At 42.9% G+C, this 20,793-nt stretch overlaps 1 protein-coding gene across 2 annotated transcripts in view; it reads left to right on the top strand.

Annotated features, from left to right (window-relative positions):
- Septin2 (septin 2) overlaps positions 1-20,793 on the top strand; it is a 36,699-nt gene that overhangs the window by 2,155 nt on the left and 13,751 nt on the right. For both annotated transcript variants that reach the window (XM_013364888.4, XM_005339631.5), the window contains exons 2-4: positions 4,909-4,938; positions 6,250-6,370; positions 20,592-20,678. In XM_013364888.4, coding sequence (XP_013220342.1) covers positions 4,930-4,938; positions 6,250-6,370; positions 20,592-20,678 — 217 coding nt within the window. In that variant the 5' untranslated portion in view covers positions 4,909-4,929. The remainder of the gene's footprint in view (positions 1-4,908; positions 4,939-6,249; positions 6,371-20,591; positions 20,679-20,793) is intronic.

Consider the following 20,793-nt stretch of genomic DNA (forward strand, 5'->3'; position numbering starts at 1 on the left):
GATCCCTTGTTGGGTAAGTTGGTTTATTATATGCAAATTTGGATGAGGGTATTGCTCTGTGTGAGGCAAGGATAAAGAACTTGTAAACAGCTTTCAGCATCTGGAATGAGCACAGTGTGAAAGAACAGAACTTTTTCACTTGACCACATTTTTGAGAGTTGGGGGATCCCATTGGTCTGTACCTGAGGTTTTAATCAATTACAGTGCTCAGCAGTCTGTTACTAGATCAGAGCCTTCTCACTGAAAACCAGGTGCTCCAAAGGTTCAGTTCCTTTTCAGCTTTTGTTTTACTAAGTTAATAAATTAAATTGTTAGAAAACCTCTATGGATCCAAACTATGATTCAAAAAAAAATTAATGTGAAACAAATAGGAGGTGGCAAGAGAAGCTTCATAACATTACAGCAGAGTTGAATGTCTTCTAAGAATTTGTAGCCTGGAATTCATAATTGACACAAAATAGTGTGTTCTCCATTTTTCCTCCATTTTCTCATACTTGTGTCTCGGGAGAAGGTCTTGATATGGAGGAACCAGACAGAAGTGGAAGTCACCGTTTTCCCTGGAAGAGCACAGCAGAGTAGAGGTCAAGGGCAACATGAGGCCAGTGTCTGAACGGTGTGCAAATGAAGGTGGTCAGTGGCCAAAACCAGGGCCCGAGGGTCCAAGAGAGGCTCTGGTCTTCCTGTCACAGGGTCTTGGTTTAGGTTGGGTAGGTATGATAGCTGGTAAAGCAGGTGCCACTCTTCTGTCTACAGAGATCTGTACTTCCACAGGAATGGGAAGGTCGGCTACATGCTCCCTTAAGAACAAAGCCCATTAGAGATTCCTTTTAGAATTAGACTTAATTATGATAATCTGGGGAAAAGGAAAATAATTTGGTTCACATAGGACCTATTTTCTCTTGTTCCTAAACTTGTTCCTATGTCTATGTGTTTGATTTTTCTGATGTCAATGACATTTTCCCTCTTTACATTCCTTATTTATTGCTAGTATTGGGAGAAACTTGACTTAGTTAATATCCATCTTGAATTTAGACACCCTATTGAATTATCTTATTCTAAAATTCTTTTGGAAGTGGGCAGGGGCATACTCTTGCTATGTTACCCAAGCTGGCCTCCAACCCAGGATCAAGTGGTCCTCTTGCCTCAGTCTCCTAAGCAGGTGAGACTGTGGGCGTGTGTCACCATGCCTGGCTTAGAATTATTTTTTTTTAACCCCAGTGTTTGTGTTTTCTGTGTATTCAGTCCTGTCAGCAACAGTTTTTGTTTTGTGTTTTCACCTTATTTCACTGCTTTCACAAAACTCACTGAAGTAGTATTAAATAATCATGGTAAAATTGCAATATCCAGATCTTATTTAGATTCTTGTCAAAATGAAAAAAAAAAAGTCCAGACAATTGAAAAATATGAATACTGTTTTTTTTTTTATTACATTAAAAAGCTTTTATTTCCTCAGATATGTCATTTTAGGAGCCTTTATTTTTAGATATGCATACCAAAGTATAAGTGAAATGCTGGGTCTAGGTTTGACTGTACAGTAGTCCTGGACTAGAAGACTAAGTGTGAGGGTGGATGAACTGGGATTGGCCTTGAATTGATAATTTTTGAATCTGGATAATGGGTGGCACGTGGGGGGGTTGAATTATGCCTTGAAGTTTTTATAAGTATTTAAAAATATGTGTAGAAAATGTTAAGGGACAGACAATTGAGGATGGTGGGAACTCAAGGTTAAAAGAATATTCCAGAAAATGGGCCCACCGTGCTGAACACCACAAGCTTTCTTTTCCAAGAAGCAGTTTGCCCACAGCCCTGCCTGGCCTCAGTGGACAGGACAGGTCACATTCCTCAGCAAACTGCCTGTCTGCAGGAGAAACTCTGGAGATAAGGATCAGTTCCTCCTAACTGTAAAATCTGTAAGAGTATATGAAGAATCCAATCAGAGCTGCTCGGCATGGGCCAAGGGGACTTACAGTTGCCATGGCAGTGGGGACTTAAAAGTCAGAAGTCAAGAGGTGGACCTGGGCAGGACTCTGGAAACTTCTCTGGGACCCCAGGAGAACTGGAGTGCCAGAGAAGCACATTGTCCCTCAAGAGTGTGTCCTTTCCCTTTTCCTACCCCTTCAATAAACTCCTTCCTGTTAACTCTGAATCATGTCTGAAATCTTTCTGGCTTGATCGCAAAAAATCAGGGTTTGAGGAGGGGATCTCCATGCTGCCTGTGTTTCCTAAAAGGCCCAGCTTTGTGATAGTGATGGACATTGACACTCAGTTACTAATTGTGATTCATGTAGGTTAGCATTAGGGAATAGCATTTGACATTGGTTTTGGGAAATAATCCTGAGTTATATTTAAGTAGTTTCTTTATTTTTTATATTAGGATTGGTTGCTGAATTTTATTGTATACCTCATCAACATTTATTTATCCATTAATTTTTCTTTAATTTGTTGTTGTGATGGCTTATAGTGATAGAGCCTTTTTAAAAAATGCATATATATTTTTGTTTTTTATATATATTTATCTTTTTCACTTGTTTATATACGGTGCTAAGAATCAAAACCAGTACCTCATGCATGCTACGTCAGCACTCTGCCACTGAGCCACCACCCAGCCCCAGTGATGGGACCTTTTGATATGTTTCTGGAATCCAGTTGCTAGCAAATATTTCCTTTAGAATTTTTGCATTGATATTCATGAGTGAGATTAACTTCTGATTCATGAGTGAGATTCACTCGGTGTGTGTCAGCCTCTTCCTTCCTGAAGGTGCTTCTTTTGTTTCCTCTCTCCTTCCCTCACCCTCCCTTTCCTTCTGGATCTGTTATTAAACCATGCAGCCTTCATAAAGTACAGTGGAGAGCTTCCCTTCCTGCACAGGGCTTGGCCGTGGTACTTGCTCTGTGTTGAGCTGTAGAATCAGCTCTTACTCCACCTAGTCTTGTCTCTGGGTGACGCTGGCTCTGGGAGGTTGTCCAGTCCCTTCCAGGGCCAGGAGCACACCACTTCTTCTGCCGCCTTTCCCTGCGTGCCACCTTTTGTCCTACCATTCCTATGCGTCCTCTCTTTTCTTCAATTTTCACTGTTCTCTAATATGTGTAAACCCCAATTTTTTAAGTTTTACTTTATTCTTTCAGATGCTTTCTTGGTTGAGTCCAGCGTCCTCTGCTAAGTCAGGTGTGTCTGTGGGATTGCGCAGTCCACTCTGCCTCTCTCATCCCGTGTTCCCTGCATCTATCCAGTCCTGAGAAAGGCCCATGGATGTTTCCTCATTCAAATTATAGTTTTATTAACTTAACTTTGTGTTCTTGTCTTTGCTGTTTAGTTCTTTTACCTTGAACCCTGCCTGACTCATGCTAATCCTGTTGCTCCTCGGGTTTGCCCTGGTGTGGTGTCTTTCAGCCTTTCTCTGGTCCTTAGTTTTAAGCACATTTCTGTTCTAACCAATCTACCTCCCATCCTGCTGCAAGGGCTTCACCACTGAGCCACGTCCCCAGCCCTCTTGATTTGTAAAAAGTTCTTGGTGCTGGGGGTCAACCCAGGACCTCACACGTGCTAGGCAAGCATTCTAAAACTGAGTTACGTCACTCACAGGTCCTTTTTTTTTTAAGGAGAAATGAGGTTCTTTTTACATTTATACTGATGGCAGATATTTTTAATTTCATCCTTTTTCTCTTGATGGAGGGTTGCTGTTGGTTCTGTTTGCTCTTGTTCTTTTTCCTTATCTTTGCTTGGTGATCAAGTTGTTGTCTGTTACCTATTTTCTCTTAATATGGCGGATCTCCTCTATTTCTCTTCAATGGCTTTCCTCTTCTTTCCTAATCAGACACTAGTTTTTGTTGTTGGAAGTTGAGGTGGTCATTTCTGTCAATGTGTGTGCTTCTATCTGATCCTCACCTCTTCCTCTACTCCTTTTCCAACCTTAGGTTTTGCTGAGGTAGTTACTCTTTGCAATTCTCGTCTACTAGAATTTTTCTAGACTATCCCTTCCACTCAAGAGACCTTAATTTACCTCTCTTACACAGTTTCACATGGTTGGTTAATGTATAGAGCCTGATCTTTGTTGTTAGGAAAATTTATTTTTTTCTTCCATCTGTCTCTTTTTCTCCTGTGGGAACTTCTACTGTTAAGGAGCTTCCCTAGGTTTTCCAAGACCAAGGCATATAGTGGGCCTCTAAAAGGAAGAACCAAGACTGTAACCTAGGCGTTCTAGGAGACGTTGCCATAAACTCAAGGGCTCTTGAATCTTACTGCTCTATTACTTTGAATAACCAGACCTAATACACTGCATGTATTTGGGGACCTCATTTCTTCCAAGATGCTGGGAATGTTTCCATTTAGAAGAGACACTTGGAGAGTGCAATATTCATGATTTAGGGAAAAGAGGGAAAACAGCAAAGTGAAAGGCACTTTGTACTGTTTCTGGGCCTCAGAGGAAATCGCAATGGACTGCAGGCCTGTCTCCTGACCTTGTTTCTGAAGGTCAGCTAACAGCGCTGGTGTTTCCCAATGCTTCAAGGGTTCTAAGATTTTTCTACAGATTCTAGACTTCTTTAAAAGTGTTGTGGACTCCCCAGCACTCGGGTGCCTCAATCCTGCTCACTCGGCAGCTTGGCACCTCTGCACCGTGGGTGGCAAAGAGTTAGAGTGTCTAGCATGTAGTCAGTCAGTGTTGAAAAGAAAGCTTAATATTGAAAATGTGGAATGGATCACATGTACATGCTGCATATGGTTGCTTTCATCTGTGTCCGACATTTAAGTCTAATTTACCTCTGTGATAAAAGGTGATTTTCATGATTCTGGGGATGTATCTGAGGCCCGTGAGAAGCATCTATGGTATATACGTGCAGTCCCTGAGGTGGGTTTTGTGTGGTATACGTGTGCAGACACTGAGGTGGGTTTTGTTTTGTTTTTAACAGATAGAGGAGACACCAGGAAAGATGTCTAAGGTAAGATCCTGCTTTATCCTATACATACAGGGTAAGGAGAAACTGATCTATTTTTTCAACCTTTTTACAGTCAGGACTTACATGTTTGATTCATTGAGATAAAGAAGTCTAATTTGTCATTCTAAGAGTTTTGAGCTGTCTCTTTTCTCAGGTTTCTTTTTTCTGAACACAGCAATAACAATCCATTTAGCCTCCTTAGGTCATTCCCAGTGGACTAATCAAATAGTGATTTTAAATTCTGGTAGTTTATCATGCTGAGCTTGACGGAGCTCTTAGACTTGATGATTTGGCTTAGGTCAGCCCTGATGAGCTGGCTCAAAGCCTAAGGTAAGTGAATTCTAAGACACCTGCTGAGAAAGACGGAACTTGTGGTTAAAGTCACAGTATCAGTTCTGCCTGCCTTCTGGCTTTGAGCCTCTTGTTGTCCATTGCTCTCAGGTTTTTAAAAAATCATAATCAGTTTTTGCTTTTTATAAAAGTATTATCTGTGTGGGACACAGATAAGCAAAAAAAAAAAAAGAATCAGCCATTTTTCTACCCAGCAAAATAACACTACTAAAATCTGTGTATATTTATTTCCACTTGTATGGACACGTGAATGCAGTTTATAAAATGTAATCCTAAGAGACTGCTTCCTGTCTTTCCAATTAACAAATCAGCTGTGTCTTTCTAGAAACTTCCCATCTTCAGGGTGCTACTGCCTGGCCCTGGCTTGCTGTTTGCCTCTCTGTCCGCTCTGTGTTGGTGCCCTGTCCCTTAGGAGCACTGTGCTTCTGCGCAGGCTCACATGCTCTTTGCGCTTTTCTTTCTTGGTCTTTGAAGCTGTATGCTCAGCATCCCACTTGTGGTCCCCTGCCTGGCCTGTGGTGATGGAAGAAGGCAGAGGAGCTATCTCCCTTTCATAAGTGTGTCCCTCGCAGGGTCTAGTTGGAGATTGTTCTGTAGCCACATCTGCTGAATGAAACCACTCAGTTTAGTACTCTTTGTAAGCTTGGTTGGTTTTTTCTTGTAACTCCATTTATCTCAACTTAGAAATTGCAACTAAGAGGAATTAATAAACTTGTACCTTTTATGTGTTGCTGAATTCATAAGCGGAATATTGATTTACAAAATGTTCATTTCAGGTTAGCATATAGCTAAGGGATTATTGGTTTTTCTTTTAGTGATCATAAGTGAATAATACCAGTTTCTGAGAAATGGCTTTTTAGAACTGTCACCTATTTATTTGTTGTAGGTCTAAGTGGTTATATCTGAAAAACAATCAAGTTATTTATTAGCTCTTCTTCTTTTTTTATTTAAATCTTGTTTTAGCAACAACCAACTCAGTTTATAAATCCAGAAACTCCTGGCTATGTTGGATTTGCAAATCTTCCCAATCAAGTTCACCGGAAATCAGTGAAAAAAGGTTTTGAGTTCACATTGATGGTGGTTGGTAAGAAACTAATTTATACCTCAGTGTTATTAATTAGCTGTCCCTCTTCCCAGCCGTGGGGTATAGCAACAGCATTGCCTAGAATAGAAGAGGATTCCTTTGTTGGCAGGCTCAAATCACTTGAAAAATTTGGCTTGAGTAGAGTTATCATTTTTCTTTCATCTCTTTACATATGAGTGTTGGGGGTTTAGCAGGGAGTGTTGCCGTACTGGGGATTGAACCCAGAGGACTCAACCTCTGAGCTGCATCCCTAGTTCTTTTTAAGTTTTTTATGATTTTGAGACAGGACCTCCCTAAGTTTTGACTGGCCTCAAACTTGCCATCCTCCTGCCTCAGCCTCCCCAGTAGCTGGGTTACTGTGGCACCGTGTCTGGTTTTTGCTCATTGTGGCAGCTGACTTCCAAAATGGCTTCAAGTGACCTTTAACTCCTTGTCTTCATGAGCCGTCTCCCCACAACCCCCCAACTACCTATATAGGCAGAGGTCACTGCAGAAATGAAGGGGTGTGACTTCTTACACTAGGTCGTAAAAGGCCTCGTGCTCCCAGCTTGCCGTCTTTGGGTCCACTGGCTCCAGGGGAAGCCACTGTGGGCTTTGAGGACACTCACACAGCTCATAGAGGAGGCTGCAAGGCGGGGAACTTAAGGTCTGGGTAGCCGTGGGGGACCCCCTTGGAAACAGACTCCAGCCCCAGGCAGACTTAGCTGCAGGACTGCATCTTGCTGACTTGACTGTTTCCTCATGGAAGAGCCTTGAGAGACCCCTAAACCATTCTGAAATTCTCATCCAGAAAAACCTAAAATGTTTAGGGTCTAAAAGCCTCCTAGATGTGAAGTCATGATTACATGTTAGCAGATAGCTGCTGTACTCGTCCATCAGAACTGTTTTTAATTCTTGTTAAAAAATTACTAACTCCTAAAATTATACTGGTGGATGTATTTTAAGCAAGTAACAGTTCTACTGCACAATTAGAACCCTTATTTCTTAAAGTTCATTGAAATTAAGTGGTTACTTGACATTCTTTTTTTTGTTGTTGTTAGTCAGATATCATTATATTATTTACCTATTATATTTTATGGACAATGCTATGTGTTGTACTACAGCATGTCCTTGGACATGCTGAATGTATTAATTCTGTTAACCATATCATGTTTTATTTTATTCTTGGTGACTGCAAAATTATCAAAAATACTAAGATAGGCATTGGAAAAAGCTTTGCTCATGAACAGACAAGTGAGTATTCCTTAATTAGTTCATGCATCTGAAGTGAAAGAAATTGTGGAATTCTTGGAGAAGAAAAGTGAGTGTCTCAACATGTTTTAGGAGCTCAGTTTCATGATTGTAATAATCATGTAAACTTAAGTTTCTCGTAGAGAAGAGAAATGTAGTGTAGTGTGTCACTCTCAAAAATAGGCTGAGCTGCCTCTGGCTGTGGTAGTAACTGAAGAGCTAGGAGTCTCTTTCTCTGAAGGCCAGATAGTAGACATCTCGGGCTCTGTGGCCATACAGTGTGGCATAGCTGTTTCTCTCTGCCCTTGAAGTGGGAAAGCAGCCACCAACAGCACATGAGCAGCCACAGCTGTGTCATGAAACTTCGTAAGAACTGGTGGCTCCGTTAGAACTGAGTTCTAACTGAGATGAGCAGATTAGTCCTCCTACCCTGAATAACTAGAAGACAGCACAAGAGGCTGGGCCCACACTGGTCGATCCTGCAAGAAGGAAAGCAGATTATGGGGACTGTGCAGGCACTGCAGCCATCTGCCCTTGACCCTGGCCTTGCTGTGGGGTGGGGTGAGAATCTAGAACACAACAGTCTCAACATGTAAAGAGACAGAGCACAGTTCAGGGGAGCTGGGGTGACTCACACCTGATGTAGCAAGACAGAACTCCCCAAAAGAAAAAGGGCTCCAGAGAGCTGCAGTGGGGTCCCCTCAGGGTGAAATGTAACTACCCAGAGACTGTGGGCTGGGCGGGAAGCTGCACAGGACCAGAAAGCTTGCAGTGGGCTGGAAACGGGCGTTCCACTTGTCCAAAGTGGAGAGGTCTTACCGCACACCCAGGGCACCGAGGATAGGCTCCAGGGAGTTCCTGCTTAGGAACAGGGTTGGCTGGACATGAAGGCTGAGGTCGGCTCTCCAGGACACAGCTTACCAACAGCCTGAGAGTGTCAGGGTTCACAAGGACGAGCACTTGCCAGGACAAAGGCCTTCACAGAGAGGCATCACACCATACGTGCAGTGTGCCGTTCATGGTAGTTAATGCCCAATAAAGAACTGTTGGCTGTCAGAGAAGCAAAAAAGGTAGTTCACAGGAGGAAAATGAGGCAATAGGGTCAGATCCACAGATGACCAGATGTAGAAATGACAATCAGAAACCTTTTTTGTTGTGATAAGTTCATGATCATTCCTCCTGATGTGTGCCACTAGCTCTGAGAACTCTTAAGAGTGCCCCTATACTTTAAGAAAAACAAGAATATACTGAGATAAATGGAAGGTAGTAAAAAGCACCAGATGAAATTTCAAGAGATTAAAATGACAACATCTGGGTTGAATGTAGCTCGGTGTTAGAGCACTTGTCTCACATGCACGGGCACCTGGGTTCTATCCCTAGCATGTGAAAAAGAAAGAAAAATCTGGTATGAGAGAATTTCAGCCTGGCCTGAGAGCACATGATGCACTGTGGAGGGAAACAAGTACTAAAAGGTCTAACTGAGCACAGAAGAGCAGAGCTAAAGGCAGAAAAGCCCAGAGCACATGGAGCACAGCTTCCCGGCCTTTGTGGCCCATGACAAGCAAGTTGACTCACCGGTGACCGAAGTCACAGGGAAGGTGGGGGAGGAAACCCTGAAAACACAGCACCTGGGCATTGTCCGTAGTTGATGGAAATTATAAATGCATGTTGTCCTGGATCCAAAAAAGCTCAGCAAGCACCAGTGAAATAAGTAGAAAGAAAGCCACCACCACATGGCCCAGTAAAGTTGTCAGAAGTTAGTGATGCCTCGCAGAGCAGGATGAAGACGAGGAGGCACAGCAGAGGACGCCACAGGCCGAGAACGTGACTCACAGTCAGCAAGAACGACCTGGCTGCTCAGCAAATGCTGTGCAGCCACAAGGAAAGGCGGATCTTTGTTTTTTAAGTAAATGAAATTTTAAAGTAAAAGTACTGAAGAAAGTCCCTACGAAGAAAATTCCTTGTAGGAAGGGCAGTGAAGTCAGCTGGGAGGGAGGACCCCAAGCATGTTCTCACCCCCCCCCCTGGATTGAGGGCACTGGGACTTTCCCTCCTCAGGGGTCACACCCACAGTCTTCCTTGGTATCTGTGTGTGCAGGTTGAGAGCGTCTTCGAAGCAGTGGTGAGAGGCAGGGCAGGTTCTCACCTGTTGCGCAGGTGGGCATGGGGCGTCCCTGCAGCACTGCCAGGTGTGCACTCTTCCTGTGAACCGTTAGAGCCTGTGCGTCTTACACCCAACAGGTACAGCTTGGAAATGGCTCGTAGGTGTCCACGTGCTTGTTTGTTACCCTGAACCTTCTTGCACAAAGTTGATGCCTCCAAAATTCCCCTCATGGACCACCAAGAGATGTCACCAGAGAAGACCAGTCTCTGAAGAAGGGTTTGAGGAGTTCTCAGAGAGAAGGGGGCACTGGACTTAGAACCAGCAGGGTTCTTGGTCTGCGTGATGGGAGAAAACTCGAGTTTGCGCCAGTTAAAGGCATAGAGGAGGTTTACTTAGGAAGCAGGTAAGTAGGTGATCAAGAGAGAGTAGAATAGGGCAACCTTAAGAGTTCCCTAATGATAAAGGAATCAGTCGTTTCCAAAAGAACATGTAAATGTGAATGTACCTGATAACAAAGCTCTACTGTACATGCTGAAGAATCTGATAGGAAAAAGGCATGAATCTACAAGTTTTAACATTCTTAGTAACATGTTAAGTCAGACAGAACCGGTAAGCTTACATAATTTCTAAATGGTGTGTCAGCAGCATGGTCCAGGTGACACTCTGAGGTGCCCTTTGCAGGGACATGGCTTATTCACCAGGGGTGTTCTGTGTGGACCTCAAAAAAGTCTGCAGACTTGTGAAGGACTAACAAAAGTATGTTCGGTGATGACCAGTGACATCAGAAAATTATTAAGCTGAAGAAAAATGAAATAACACATCAGCATTTGTGGCATGAAACCTCAGCTGTGCCTAAGGGAAAATGTGTGACTTCAAATGCATAACCAGAAAAGGAGGTTAAAATGAACCACCAAAATCTTACCACAAACTTAAATGAAGAACAAACTAAATTCAGTAAGTAAGAGGAATGAGATAATAAAGAGCAGGAAGCATGGAAGAGAAGAGAGACAGTATTGAGAATTAAGGTGACCTAGAGCCAGATTGGTAAAAATTTATGCCAGGATCACCTCTGACTTGATTGAGCAGAGAGAGACCAAATTATGAAGACGGAAGTGAAGACAGAGTCTGCAGACCCTGCGGTCGTGGAACAGGTCATGGGAAGGACATGAGCAACCTCGCCAATAAATAGTCGGGTGCAACAGGAAAACTCCTTGAAAGACAAAACTGAAAACAAGGAATAAAATAATTTTTTGAAGCTCTATTTTTTTTTTAATTTTTTTTTTTTTTTAATGTGGTGCTGAGGATTGAACCCAGTGCCTCCCACATGCGAGGCAAGCGCTCTACCACTGAGCTACAGCCCCGGCCCTCAAGTAGTTATATACCAAAAAAGTAGAACTTATCTTAAAACATTCCCCAGAAGAAACTCTAGACTCGATGGCTTTACTGCTGAACATTTGAGGTAGAAATTGTGTAAGTCTCATAAAACTTCAGAAACAGGTAAGAAGGAAATACATCCCATCTCATGTTATCCCATTATCCCATTACAGTTAACAAAAAAAGTGGATTGGCACTTGTTAACACTGACAGAGACATCTTAGGGTCGTGGCAAGCTCAGCAGTGTAGAAAGAGGCATCCTTGAACTTCCAGGCCACCCAGCACGAATGCAAGCTTGTATCCAAACCCCTGGGCTAACCGCAAAACGGGCACAGCACACACAGCCTTCATCAGCGACACACGGAAGATTGGAGCCCAGTCAAGTGGTGCCAGTTTTATACCTTTAATGGTATTTTAGACCATTTTCTGCTCTTACAGCAATACTGCCAACTGGGTGATCATAAGAGGGCTAGGAAGTCCAAAGTCAGAGGGCCACATTTAGGGAGTACCTTGCTGTGGTGTCACGTAGGAGAGGGCACCACCTGGCAAGATAGACCACTGTATAACAGGACTGAGGGATCAATCCATTCTTGAGGCAGAGCCCCTGTGACCTCTTAAAAGTCCTCACCCTGTGGTATCACAGTGACAAGTACTTTTGAACATACTGGAAGGGGTGTTTAAATCGTAGCCTACTCTGCCAAGTGAGCCACTGTGTCTTGAATAAGTGCCATCGTTTGCCTGTGGAAGGAGAGTGCAGCTGTGGATGATGGGTGTTGTAGAAAGGCAGGGTCTGGACCCCATGGAGAGCTGTGGCTCCAGGGTCCTGGAGTGGCTGACGGCATTCCATGGATGGAGGTCGCTGGGCCCTGGGGTGTTGTTTTCTGGGTTCCCCTGGCTTCTCACTAATGAAATTGTGCAGAAGCAGATGTGAAATCTGTATTATGCTCCCGTTGTTCCTTAATACAGCAATCCCATCGGAACAGATTATTTCCAAACAAGTAAGTTATTGGAGAACTGAGTACATGAATGGAGCTCACCACAGCAATACCTGGCTTATCGTCAGAAAGTCAGTGTTGTCTATGGTGTACAAAGAAAGAATCGTGTCATCTGAAAGTGCATTTGTAAGATTCACAGTGTTAAAGGATAAAATTAATACACTAGAAATAAAAGGGAAGGCAGTTCAACCTAGGGTTAAGGGTATGTACTAAAATGGGAATGTTTACTCTTATGCATGAAAAACCAGAAGTAAAACCTCTTTTTTGAGTTGTATATAATGTGATTTGTATATGTAAAAAAGCCTAAGAGATCCACCAGACCACTAGAACTGTTAAGTAAATTTTTGTAATGTTTCAGATACTAGTTTAACATATAAAAATAGACTTTATTTCTGTGTATTACCAGCAAACAATTTAAAAATGAATTTAAAAAGTCAGTACCATGATAATACTAGCTAACTTTTTAAAAACAGTATCATTTACAATAACATAAAAATTTTGTGCTGTTTAGTGGTAGATGTAGCAGGATATGTGTACTGGGAATACTGTTGAGGGATTCTAAAGACAGTCTGAATATGTGAGATCTGCTCGTCTTGTGCATCAACACTATGAAGATGACCTTTTCTTTCTAAGTTGTGCATGGAGACAGTTTGACCCCAATGAAAGTCCCACTAAACTATCTAAGAATAGAAATGAACAAGCTGATTCCAAAGTCAAAATGCAAATGCAGGGGACCTGGAGTAAGCTAAACAGTTTAGAGATAGAACAGAGTTGGACATGCCCTGTGGGTTTCAAGACTTGCGGCCATGATCAGGACTGCCTGGGCAGGTGAACGTGGAGATGGCCGAACCTGGCAGGAGATACATGTGGAAGGCCAAAGATGCCGTGATGACTGGAAAGTGAAATAGATAACAGCTGGATGAGCAATCATAAAATTAATTTGGAAGGGATCATAGGCTTAAATGCAAAACTAACAATTCTAGAAGAAAATGGACAATCATAATTTTATGACTTTGGGGTAAGTAGATTTCTTAGGATGTAAAGAACAGCAATCACAAAAGAAGAAAAAATCAGTTGTGCTTTGTTAATTTATTCACAACACCAGTGAGAAAAAGTCAGGCCGTAAATTGAGAGATTGTCCATAGTACCACATCTGAGAAGGGATTCGTGTGGAGAATGTGTGAAATCTTTTACACCTCAGCACAACAGATGAAGAAGGCAGGCAAAAGATGTGAGCAGACAGTTCACTAAGGAGGACCAGCTGGCCAGGAAGCCCTTGCCTAGATTTGCACATGGACACCACAGTGAGGCACGACCCCCACCTCTCACTCTCGACCTGCGCTACGAGATGAACTGGGTTCAAAAGAGCAGGCTTCAACGTTAAGCTAAGAAAATGGTGGAGAAGCACAGGACAGAAGGAATTTTCATATTGAGGTTAGGATGGTTTGGCAACCTTGAGGGTCAGCTGGAATAGAGCGTGCACCCAGAATCTCTTTTTATATGGGGACACAAAAGGAGTTTAGATAGAATGTTCTTTACTCAATAAGACAGAGAATAAGGTTTCAAGGGGGGTTGTCCAGTCCCATTGAGTAATGCACAAGTCCAGAGCCAGGGCAAACTTCTTTGCCACTTGTTTTGCATAGTGTAAGGCGTGTGATGCCAGATCAGCACCCTGTACTCCAGGCTGAGTGAAGATGCTCAGCTCGTGGGCAGGTGGCCTCCCACCCCTGCCCACAGAAGGCTGGAGAGGTCAAAGCTGGCAGTCCAGGCGTTGGCACGGGTATTGAGCAACTGGAACCCTGCTAATAGCAAGAATACAAAAGGCTACCAGTTAAAATTTGGAAACCAGTTAAAACCCAGTAATCCACTGGGCATAGTGGCACACACCTGTAATCCCAGTGGTTTGGGAGGTTTGAAGCAGGAGGATGACAAGTTCAAAGCCAGCCTCAGCAAAGGCAAGGGGCTAAGCAACTGAGTGGGACCCTGTCTCTAAATAAAATACTGGGGATGGGGCTCAGTGGTTGAGTGCCCGGAGTTCAGCCCCCAGGACCACAAAACAAAAAAGCAATCATCTCACTTTGCATCCCACATCACAGACTTGTATGTGAACACTGACACGACTCTCTCACAGCCCCAGACGGGAACGGGCCTAGGTGTCTCTTGCAGCAGACAAGTGGGTGTGTTCATAATTAGAACATTGCCCTGCAGTACAAAGAAGCAGACGTCTAGGCACAGTCCAGGCATGCGTTTCCGCTGTGGTAAGACACAAAGAGGCTGTGCTGCAGGCTTCTCTTTATGTGAAGCTCTGGAATGACCAGAGCCCCTTGTAGTGACAGAGTGGGTTGATGTCTGCCTGTAGGGGCCCTGGAAATCAAGGTGGCTGAGACAGATGGGGAGTCTCTAGAGGGTTGAGGAAGTGTTCCATATCTTGAGTGGAGTTTGGTTATCCAAGCATGTACCTCGTCATTACTAATCCAACTACAGTTTAAGTGGTGTATTAATGTGAATTTTACCTCAGTAAGGTTGGTTTAAAAGCAAGCAGGCTCTTAGGGGTTGAGGAAGAGATGGGTAGTTTGAAGAATAGAGCTACAAAGCTAACCACAAGGATCTTCAACTTTTAAATCATCCTGTTAGTGGCCCAGGAAAAATGGTACAGTGGGAAAACACCAGCTCAGCTGACTGGAAACAAGGATGTTAAGCAGAGACATAGTTTTTAAAATTGTGGCAGAGGTCTAAAGAAGTGAGGTTCATGGACTGGTGTAGCATCTGCAGGCGCAAGGATGCACATGTGGGAAGCAGTCTGTAAGGAGTTCTGAAACAAGGAGGAAGTTGTGTCCTTGTGTAAAGACGTAGGAGAGGAGCCAGGTGGCAGACTGCCCCTGAGAGAACTTGGTGCCCCTGAGGCTGAGATTCCCGTCAGATGGGGAAGACTGGCATTAAGTTGTCCTACCTGCAGTTACGAGGGATGGTTGCTTAATTTTTAAGAAAGTGAGATTAACAATAGTAACCCTAAATGTTAATGGCTTAAACTCACCATTCAGAAGTCGTAGGCTAGAAGACTATATTAAAAAAAACAAAAGATCCAACAGTATGCTGCCTACAAGAGACGCATTTGATAGGAAAAGACATCCACAGACTGAAGGTGAAAGGTTGGGAAAAATCATACCACTCACATGGACCTCGGAAGCAAGCAGGGGTTTCCATCCTCATATCAAATAAAGTAGACTTCAAGCCAAAGTTAATCAAAAGGGATAAAGAAGGACACTGCATACTGCTCAAGGGAACATACACCAACAAGACATAACAATTATTAATATATATGCCCAAACAATGGTGCAGCTATGTTCATCAAACAAAACCCTTCTCAAGTTCAAGAATCAAATAGACCACAACACAATAATCATGGGTGACTTCAACACCCTTCTCTCACCACTGGACAGATCTTCCAAGCAAAAGTTGAATAAAGAAACTATAGAACTCAATAACACAATTAATAACTTGGACTTAATTGACATATATAGAATATATCAACCAACATCAAGTGGATATACTTTCTTCTCAGCAGCATATGGATCCTTCTAAAAAATAGACCATATATTATGCCACAGGGATTTTATCCGATCATAATGGAATGAAATTGGAAATCAACGATCTAATAAGGAAGAAAAATTCCTACATCACATGGAGAATGAACAATATGCTACTGAATGAACAATGGGTTACAGAAGACATCAAGGAGGAAATTTTAAAAATTCTTAGAGGTAAATGAGAATGTAGACACAACATATTGAAATCTCTGGAACACTGTGAAGGCAGTACTAAGGGGAAAATTCATTGCATGGAGTTCATTCCTTAAAAGAAGAAAAAGCCATCAAGTAAATGACCTCATACTAATCTCAAAGCCCTAGAAAAAGAAGAACAAACCAGCATCAAAAGCAGTAGAAGGCAAGCGATAATTAAAATCAGAGCTGAAATCAATGAAATTGAAACAAACAATTGAAAAAATTGACACAACTAAAAGTTGGTTCTTTGAAACAATAAATAAGATTGACAGACCCTTAACCATGTTAACAAAGAGAAGAAGAGAGAACCCAAATTATTAGCATATGGGATGAAAAAGACAATATCACAACAGATACTACAGAAATACAGAAGATAATTAGAAATTATTTTGAAACCTTATACTCTAATAAAACAGAAGATAGTAAAGGCATCAATAAATTCCTTAAGGCATATGAGCTACCCAGATTGAGTCAGGAAGATATAAACAACCTAAACAGACCAATATCAAGTGAGGAAATAGAAGAAGCCATCAAAAGACTACCAACCAAGAAAAGCCCAGGACCAGACGAATATACAGCCTAGTTTTACAAGACCTTTAAAGAAGAACTAATAACAATACTCTTAAATCTATTTCAGGAAATAGAAAAAGAGGGAGTACTTCCAAATTAATTCTACAAGGCCAATATCACCCTGATTCCAAAACCAGACAAAGACACCTCAAAGAAATAAAACTTCAGACCAATATCTCTAATGAACATAGATGTAAATATCCTCAATAAAATTCTGGCAAATCAAATTCAAAAACATATCAAAAATATTGTGCACCATGATCAAGTGGGATCCATCCCAGGGATGCAGGGTTGGTTCAAATATGGAAATCAATAAATGTAATTGGTCACATCAATAGACTTAAAGATAAGAACCATATGATCATCTCGATAGATGCAGAAAAAGCATTTGACAAAATACAGCACCCTTCATGTTCAAAACACTAAAACTAGGGATAACAGGAACTTACCTCAACATTGTAAAGGCTATCTACACTAAGGCTCAGGCCAACATCATTCTAAAACAGAGAAAAACTGAAGGCATTCCCAATGGTACAGAATAAAGGACACAGAGACTAACCCACAAAATCACAACTATCTTACGTTAGACAAAGGTGCTAAAAGCATGCACTGGAGAAAGGATACCATCTTCAACAAATGGTGCTGGGAAAACTGGAAATCCATATGCAACAAAGTGAAATTGAATCACCATGCACAAAAGTTAACTCAAAATGGATCAAGGATCTAGGAATTAAACCAGAGACTCTGCGTCTAATAGAAGAAAAAGTAGGCCCTAATCATCATCAATTGGGGCAGGCCCCAATTTCCTTAATAAGACGCCTATAGCATAAGAATTAAAACCAAGAATCAAAAATGGGATGAATTCAAACTAAAAGTCTTTTCTTAGCAAAAGAAATAATCTGTGAGGTGAACAGGGAGCCTACATCCTGGGAACAAATTTTTACCCCTCACACATCAGATAGAGCTCTAATCTCTAGGGTATATGAAGAGCTCTACAAGATAAGCACCAAAAAAAACAAATAATCAGATCAATAAATGGGCCAAGGACCTGAACAGACCCTTCTCAGAAGAGGATATACAATCAATCAATAAATATGCAAAAAAATGCTCACCATCTCTAGCAGTCAGAGAAATGCAAATCAAAACTATTCTAAGATACCATCTCACCCCAGTAAGAATGGCAGCCATTATGAAGACAAACAACAGTGTTGGTGAGTATGGGGGGGGCGGGGAGAGGTAAACTCATACATTGCTGGTGAGACTGTAAATGAGTGCAGCCAATTTGGAAAGCATATGGAGATTCCTTGGAAAGCTGGGAATGGAACCACCATTTGACCCAGCTACTCCTTTTCTCGGACTATACCCAAAGGACCTAAAAACAGAATACTACAGGGTTACAGCCACATCAATGTTTATAGTAGCATGATTCACAATAGCTAAACTGTGGAGTCTACTAGATATCCTTCAGTGGATGAATGGATTAAAAGAAAATGTGGCATTTATACTCAATGGAATATTACTCAGCACTAAAAAAGAATAAGATCATGGCATTTGCAGGGAAGTGGATGACATTAGAGAAGATTAATGTGAAGTTAGCCAATTCTAAAAAACAAATGCTGAATGTTTTCTCTGATATAAGGGGGGGTGACTCAAAGTAGGGTAGGGAGAGGAGAGCATGGGAGGAAAATTACCGCTAGATAGGGAATAGGGGTGGGGGGGAGAAGGAGAACAGCAAGGATAGTGGAAGGAGACGGTCATCATTATACAAAATACATGTACGAAGATGTGAATTTGGTGTCAACACACCTTGTGTACAAACAGATATGAAAAATTGTGGTATAAAGGTGTATTAAGAATTGTAATGCAAAAAAAAATAAGAGAGCTCATGTAGAATGGCATAATTTGGTGTGAACATACTTTATATACAGAGTTACGGAAAATTGTGCTGTGAATGGATAATTATGAGTGTAATGCACTCCTCTATTGTCACGTATGTAAGAAATAAATTTTAAAAACAGAAAAGGGAGATTAAAAAGATAAAGTGTATTGCCAAATTTTGCCTGATGAAAAAATCAATAGGTTAATGTGACCAAATCAATAGTTAATGTGACCAAAATCAATAGTTAATATGACCAAATTCACAAGAGGATTTTGGAGGGAGCACTGGAGGCAGCGTGAGGACATGGAGACGGACCTGGAGCAGCCGGAGGCTGGTGTGGCTGCAGGTTGCACGCGGGGAGTTGCTTCTGAAGAAGCTCACGCAGCTGTGGGCCTGCACCCCGTTGCCCCTGCACCCAGCTCATGTAGGGGCTGTGGTGTGGCAGGAACAGCCTCCTGGGAAAGGCATGGCGTATTGTTCGAGAAAGCCACGTGGTAATCATTTTGGTCAAAAATCGAGAAACTAACATGAAGAGAGATTCCTTAAGATTGAAAGATTTAAATCTAAAACTTTTGTGATGTTTTGCCTGGTGGGACTGAAAGGCTGGACTCCTTCCTCTCTGTGTCTTCTTCATGGTGCCGCCTGGCCCAGGGCTGCTGTGTCCTGGTTAGTGCAGACAGGAGCGTTCTGTAGACGGGGAGCGCCTCCACCGGCCAGCCTTTGCTTTTTTCTGTACGTGAACATGACACTGCTGGACCCCACTGTCTTGTGATTGTTTTTGGATGGCGATGGGCCTACCTTGATCTAAATCTTTCCTGATGTGTCTTGTTTCCCCTGTTGTGACAGCTCGTGGCCAGGGTGGAGTGAGGTCACTCCCGCTGGCCCAGCAGCAGCATGATGCTCTTGGCCCAGGAGCAGATGTCTGCCACTGTGCCCAGGGGAATGCACACACTCCCTCAAGTGAAGGTCTCCACAGCAGCATTTCCCAGAGCAGCAGCTTGGGCTCCTGCTCAGACCTCGTTTCCATGGCACCATCCCTTCTCAGCTGTGCCTTCCTCTGCTGGGCGCCTGTTGGTGGTGGTTCTGTTTGTTCATCGTCTGCCCCACTGAACTGCAAGGCTCTGTGAGCAGGGACTGCTCTGTCCCATTCCCTGTCCTGTCCCCATGCCTGGAACTGTGCCTCTCAGTAAATATTGATAACATCTCTTCACATGGAACGTGACGTAGAAGGATCAACAAACGGTTTGCTAAGAGTAACTGTTGGCCATTTAGTTGGTGGTGTAGGGTTTTATTTGGGTATATTGAGCACATGACTCTAGCTCTGTCCTTGTCTCCTTTGGAAAGTGCAATGTACAACACAGTCCAGATCCTGTGTATGTACACATTTCTAGTTCACCTTTTCCCTTGATTTTCCCAGTAATGATTTTTAAAATAGACCTGTACCTTTCCCATGCTGTGTGGGACTGAGCAGAGGCCAGGTCAACAAGGGCCTGGGAAGGTCCAGCACTGGTACGTGTCATGCCAAGCTCAGAAGCACGCATCTTGCAGAATGATGCCTTGGGTGACAACCAATGATGAACGATTGGATTTGAACTTCCTTCCAGTACAGAATTTAATTTTTGGTATTTTGTATTTTTTTGGAGTTGAATGTCAAACATTCTGAGTAGCTGAAGAGGGCTCCTTAACCTGGGCGTTCTAGAGGGCGTGTACTGTCTGAACTGGTACTGTCTCTCAAGCAAAGCGGCTCAGGAAGCCAGGTGGGAGGCAGCAAGGGGGTGTGTGTCAGACCGGAGGAGGTCACATGGGAGTGTGTGCCAGGGAACCGGCCAGGTGGCCAGCCCTGCAGCAGGAGTGCAGGTGCACTGTTGTTCAGGTGTGTCAGAGTCTTCTCAAGTGCTCTGTGAGGGTCAGCAGACCTCCCTGTCAGAAACCTGCTTTGCATTCTGTTTATCACAAAAGAAATAACGACTCCAAAGTATAGTCCATAAATTTGTGAAGAGGTGAAATTGGGTTTCTAATCAGTTCTCAAATCCCATAGACCTCAATCCAAACTGGATAGCTCCCTGAGCTGGGCAAGTTCCTGTCCCTGAGCCTGGGTTTCCCCGGGTTTCCCCCTCTGTGGGCCTGAGGGGTGGTGGTGCCTGGTTCCTGGTCACGGTGTGGAGAACAGGGTGGTGGTCCTGAGGCACCAGTCTGGGACTGCCCCGTGCTCACCCTCCAGAAGCCTGTGGCACACTGGGCAGGCCTGTGGAGGAGGTCCTGACCAGGCTCTGCTTTCCATTTAAAGGTGAATCGGGTCTAGGAAAGTCGACTCTCATCAACAGCCTGTTCCTGACTGATCTCTACCCAGAAAGAATCATACCTGGAGCCGCAGGTAAAAAAAAAGTTCCTCTGTGCTGACTGTAGTTCTGTGAATGTGCTGAACACTTCACCTTTAACTCTGTTTTGATGTTCTGTTCTAATGTTTTCTTGGAACACAAGGAGAACTC

Source organism: Ictidomys tridecemlineatus, chromosome 7 (genome assembly GCF_052094955.1).
Source record: "Ictidomys tridecemlineatus isolate mIctTri1 chromosome 7, mIctTri1.hap1, whole genome shotgun sequence".
Lineage (NCBI taxonomy): Eukaryota > Metazoa > Chordata > Mammalia > Rodentia > Sciuridae > Ictidomys > Ictidomys tridecemlineatus.